The sequence below is a fragment of the Eucalyptus grandis genome, chromosome 1, assembly GCF_016545825.1.
Source record: "Eucalyptus grandis isolate ANBG69807.140 chromosome 1, ASM1654582v1, whole genome shotgun sequence".
Taxonomy (NCBI): domain Eukaryota; kingdom Viridiplantae; phylum Streptophyta; class Magnoliopsida; order Myrtales; family Myrtaceae; genus Eucalyptus; species Eucalyptus grandis.
Genome location: NC_052612.1, coordinates 22502828 through 22508821, shown reverse-complemented (window position 1 = coordinate 22508821; position 5994 = coordinate 22502828). Strand labels below are relative to the sequence as shown.

At 40.3% G+C, this 5994-nt stretch overlaps 1 protein-coding gene across 1 annotated transcript; it reads right to left on the bottom strand.

Moving 5' to 3' along the window:
• Positions 1 to 1982: 1982 nt before the first annotated feature.
• LOC104433080 (zeatin O-glucosyltransferase-like) lies at positions 1983 to 3387 on the bottom strand. The gene is made up of 2 exons (XM_039317837.1): positions 3208 to 3387; positions 1983 to 3125 (listed from the first exon to the last, which is right to left on the bottom strand). Exons 1-2 carry the CDS (start codon positions 3385 to 3387, stop codon positions 1983 to 1985), a joined length of 1323 nt encoding a protein of 440 aa, XP_039173771.1.
• Between the last annotated feature and the right edge of the window lie 2607 nt (positions 3388 to 5994).

Here is a 5994-nt window from a genome sequence, read left to right as displayed (position 1 = left end):
TCCTGAATTAGAAATCCCACGGCCTTCCAACAAATCATAGTGACCGTTTTTTTTTTCCATATTCAATATATTTTCATATCAAGTGGAATTACTAAAGTGCGAGACCATGTCCACACACATATTTAGGGATTAAAGTATATGCTATTAACTATGCAACAAAAAACTTTTCATAAGTGGCTTGATTTGGGGTTTTAGCTATTCACTCTCTCATTAACAATCTAATCAAGGGTTGACTAGATTGCATATGGATTTTTTTTTCAAGCGGCCGGTATATTATATAATTAAAATTTATCTAATCATAGAAAAATTGACAATTATTGTTGGATGGTGGTCGCTGGTTGAAGTTTTCTGGTGTCTAAAAGAAAAGACTATTATATTAAGAGGGCAACTGGTTGGACTTGTTACAATTCTTTCTTCTTGCTAACTACCCAATTCCATAGTCAAGCTACACTAGTGGCCGTCCACAGAAAACTAAGAAATGGTCTCATTGTTGGACATCATATTCATGATTATATGAGAAAATCCGATGTGCGACCACTTAGGGCCTGTTTGGGAATATTTATGTTTCTTTGGTTTTTGTTCCCCGGAACAAAAAAAGAACATAAATTTGTTTGATAACGCCAACTTATTTTTCTATTCCCCGGAATAGAAAAGTAGCTAGGGAATAGATTTGGAACATAAATAAAAAACAAAAGAAAGTAGTTTCTTATTATTAGGAACAATTTCTAGAAATAAGTAGATTTTCTTTTGTTATTCTCTCTTGTTGTGGCCATCGTAGGCCACTCGAGGCCACCACTGATCATTGGCCATTGATTGGGACCATTGTCATCGCCGACCGTCGACCGGTGCCGTGGTCGCCGACAATACTGATGGCCACCACGATCCTCCGATCGCCGGCTATCTTCACCGCTTGCTAATCGCTGTCGACCGCTGACTATTGGCGTCGACCATTGCCATCCTCCGACAACTTGCCATTGTCATCGCCGCTGTTGGCCGTCGACCGTCGGAGGTAGACCGGTGGTTGCGGGAGGGGGCGGCAGTCGGTAGGCTGTGGGCGGTGGTTGGGCGGTGGCGACAGGTGATGGGCGGTGGTTAGGTGGCACTGTGGGCAATGGGGGCGGCGGTGTCGGGCGGCGGGGCGGTCGGTGGTGGCGGTCGGTCGGCCAATGGGCTGTGGGCAATGGTCAGGCAGCGGTGGGCGGCATCGGGCGATGGTCGGCCATTGGCATTTGGCCGTCCGTGAGTAAGAAAAAATGAAAAAAATACAAAAAATTGTAGATCATACCAAACGCATTCCTATTCTTTCCTATTTTTTTTCTATTCCAATAATAGAAATTTTGTATAGTTATCAAACGTTTTATTTTACTTAGAAATTGTTTCGGGAGTAGAAATAAAAAGAACTATTTTCCAAAAGAAATTGTTAATCGGAATAGAAACGTTACCAAACAAACCCTTAATTGCAATTTCTGACATATTTTTGTTCAAAACAGCTATTACCTATCATGTTACCAAAAATTTCTTTGAAAATCTAATTGTTTTAAAGAAAAAGGCAAGCCATTCGCGATTGCTAAAATTTGACTACACGAAATCGTTGTAGTAAACACTTGTAAATTCATTTAATCATAATCACATCAATTTGATACTCTAATATTCAAAATTTCCTAATCTAAATTTTGTGACCATGCAATTTTTTTTTTTTTTTTCCGCTCGGTTATGCATACACTCTTTGTATAGAAGTTAAATCCTGACAATATTCTATTAATGGGAGCATGTTGGTGAGAGCTTGACCAGTAGTTCAGTTTTCTATCTTTCCTCCGTATGTAAGAGACTTGTGGTCCAGGTGCATGATGATGCAAAATAATTCACATTGATCTTGGTATTAAATTTTGAAGTACGATATTTTATTCCTACGACGTCTGGCGCATGATGTAGATACATCCTTGACGACAATCTTATAATCCAAAAGAACAAATGGAGAAATTCTATCTAGAGATGTGAGCGATGAAAGAGTCCAACTCGGCCCGAGAAACTCCGCCCTCATCCATCGACCCCCGGACGGCCGCCCCTAACTCAGCCGCCCTCTTCCTCGCCTCCTCCCCTTCCTCCGACGCCATGAGTGCCTTCACGGCATCTTCGACAGCGGAGGACTTCACAACGTCGTCTTGGCTCATCCAGTCCTTGACGATAAGTCCAATCTTGAGGACTTGTGCGATCAAGACTGCATTATGGGGTTGATCCGAATGCATCGGCCATGCGAGGATCGGCACTCCCATGCTGATGCTCTCCATGCAAGAGTTCCACCCGCAGTGGCACAAGAACCCACCGGTCGCGGGGTGCCCCAAGATCTCGAGCTGCGGCGCCCAGTCCCTCACCACCACCCCTAACTCTCGAGCCGCCGCCATCTCTTCGAACCCCTGGGGCAGTTCGATTTTCCTCGCCTCTCCTCCTCCGCCGAAAATGTCTGCCTTATCAGCTTCCCTCAATACCCAGATGAACTTCTGTCCACTACGTTCCAACCCCATGGCGATCTCGCGGATCTGCTCGTCGCTCAGCACTGTCGTGGTGCCGAATGACACGTATATCACTGAGCTCGGTGCTTGCTTGTCGAGCCACTCCATGCACCCGTGAGCCGATCTTCTCGAACTCTTTTCGGGTACTTTGACCGGGTTGAACGGCCCGATTGCCCAGTGCTTGATCGCGGTGCCGTTCGCTGTTGCACTGGCAAATAAGTCTACGAAACGGCCTTCGACGACCCTGCAGGTGTTGAGGATGCACCCCGAGTTGAACTTCTTGCACTCTGTCTGCGACGCCACGAACTTCAAGAACTCGTTGGGGCAGGAGTCCAGGAGGGACGGGAAGCCCTTGGAGGAGATGAGCTCCGCGATGTCGACCTCCACCTCCGGCGGGGGCGCCATCCCTATGCTCTCCCAGGTAAACCAACAGAAAGTGAACGCGGAAGAAGGTTTGAAGACATAAATCTCGGCGTTGGGGACCGAGGCAGCGTCCTGGACCACAGACGCCATCAGCGAGTCGTAGACCACTACGACCCGCCTCGACACTGAGGACAGGGAGCGGACGAGGGAGGCGACGGGGCCGCGAAGTGACGAAGTGGCGTCGAACGCGGGCTGGAGGTGCGAGGGGAACTTGTGGGGGAATTAGGGCTGGGGGCGGGGTTGGAAAATCGTGGAAGCGGATGTCGCTGGGCACGGACGAGGGCGGGACGTGGGAGCGGAGCTTGGCCTGGCGGTTGTGGGAGGAGGAGCCGACGTAGTGGACTGGGACGCCGCAGGAGGCGACGAGGTGGGCGAGCTGGAGGAGCTGGTTGAGGTGGCCTTGCGCCGGAAGAGGCACCATGATCACCGCCACTGATCCCGAGACGTCTTTCATTTTTGGTCCGTTCGGTTGTTTTTGGACATAGTTCGGGTCTTGTTGGTGTTGGTGGGAGGACATTTTTTGTTTTCTTTCGAAATTTGGCTTAAAGAGAGAGTTAAGAAATGAATCAAATAGGGGTGGGGCTCAAGAGTCAAAGTTTGGTTTGAGGGGTTAGCTTTCAGGTCTTTATAAATAGGGAATGGAATCCGAAGACAGGATCATTATTACCTTTTCTATTAGTTTCTTATTTTTCACTTCTTCATATTTCATGTAGAATTATTTAGGATGGCATAATTTCCATTCTCTATATGAATAAATTCGCCCGGTTTCACTAAAAAGACAAAATTATACTTAAATTATTCAATAGAGATTTAAAGTGGTAGTCCCAAATTAATTTCCTTTTTTTGGGCCTTTCTGTATTTAATAATTAAGAATTTCACATGTTTAGTGTTTGTTTCTTATAAATTTTCCACATATATTAGAGTTATTATGTTTTTTTTTTATTGTTAGATTTTACTTCCATAAAAGTTTGTTTCATGGAAAAGAGAAATTTTCGAAAAACCTAGTGCATTCAAATTTATGGTTCCAAATTTACTTTACTTTTCTTTAGTTTTTCTATATCTATAAGACCCACTTACCATAATTAGGAATTCACACGTATATTTTTTGTTTCTTATAGTTTTTCCATGTATATTAAAGGCATTTTTTTCCATCGTTAGATTTTACTTCCATGAAAATTTGTTTCGTTAAAAAGAGAAATTGTCAAGAAACTTAGTTCTTTTCTATGTCGTTGAGCATTTATGAATAAATTGTAAATTAGACTACATAACAAATTGAAATAGGTAACTTTTTAACGCATTTCATTTATATATTTCTGATTTTTTTTCATGTATATCATCATCAAACCCATTCTTGGCAATTATCTTTTACATACATATACAAATAATGGGGGAGAAGTACACCAAAAGTGCTTTAACTTGTGTACAACGCTCACTTTAGTGCCACAACTTTTCGTCGGCTCACTTAAGTGTCACATTTAAAAAAAAATGATCATGTAAATGCCAACTCCAATATGAGTCATCAAAAATCTGACTCAACAATATTTTTGTAATTTCTCAATCCTACGTGGCCAGTGAGCATATAATCTTTAAACGACGTTGTGTACTAAGTTAAAAAAGTGATCACTTTAGTGTTGGTGTTGAAAAAAAGGATCACTATAGTGTCAATTATTGTTAAAAATGATTACTTCAGTACCAATTTTAATGAAAAAGTGACCACTTCAGTGTCAAAAAACCCCTAAACAACATCGTATAGCAAGTTAAGAAGTGATCACTTCAATGCCATTCACTGTAAAGAAATGATCATTTCAGTGCCAATCGTTGTTAAATAGTGATTATTTTAGTGCCAATCATAATAAAAAAGTGATTAGTTTAGTGCCAAAAAATGCCACGTTAGATAACATTATTAATTATAAAAGCCACGTAATTTCTCTAGTTAGAATTTTTTGTTGGAGGCACTTAATTGATCGTTTTTCTCCAATTTTGACACTTAAGTGAGTTGTTAAAAAGTTGTGGCACTAAAGTGTGTACCATATACAAGTTAAGGCACTTCTAATATATTTCTCCCAAATAATAGGATGATCAAATAGATAAAATAAAAATACCTCTTTGATGATTTTTCAGAATAAAATCACAATACATACTCCAACGTGAAACTTTAGAAGATAAATTTAATTAAATCAAAAAATTGCAAAAATAAGAATTTTGCTTAAAATGTTAGTAAAATATCATTATTTGGATTGACAAAGATTAATTACATCCATAAACACTTCATGAAAAAATATCAAGATGTTTCCCTGCACATAATATTATTAGTGTATTTTTAAATATTCCTCTAACTTATACATTTTTTTGTGTAAAGGTATCTTGCCAATATAGTAAGGAAAAAGATAAATTCGTGAAAATAGTAAATATAGAGACTTGTTATATATTTTAGACTAATGAAATTAAAAACTAAGAAGTTCAGCAAGAAAGTGAACTTTTAAGATAAGATGGACAAAGGATAGATAAGTTGTTATGAGGTCAATGATGAACAAGACTTTTCAATTTTTTACCATACGAAAGAATATCTTTTATCCTTACTATTGGCAATATAATTTTATACGAAACTTATAAAATGCCATAGGAATATTAAGAATGAACTTTTTCTCTAATACACTAAAAAACAAAAATAGTGAAATGCTTAATCAGGTAACTAGATCTAAATAGAAAAAAAAGGAGTGAGGCCATCATTTTAAATTGTAATTGGAAGAGTGGGAGCCTCTTTGTTATTTTAGTGTAAATGGGGTGGATTTAATTATTTATGTGGTGGAAATAGTGCCGGCCAGTTGTCCATGGAAATGTGTTTTGGGTGGCTCTAAATTCACTCCTGAATTGTCTTCATCCACACCCCCTTACTTTAAGATGGAAAGAAACGAAATTATTAAACTTGTGGATCTCATTCCTCACCTTTATTGATCTCCACCAAGCCTCCGACCTCCACCTGCTCACCTTTATTTTGTTTCTTTATATCCTTCTCCTAATGACAGGAAAGGGGCCCTCTCCATTTTTGTTTTGCTTTAAA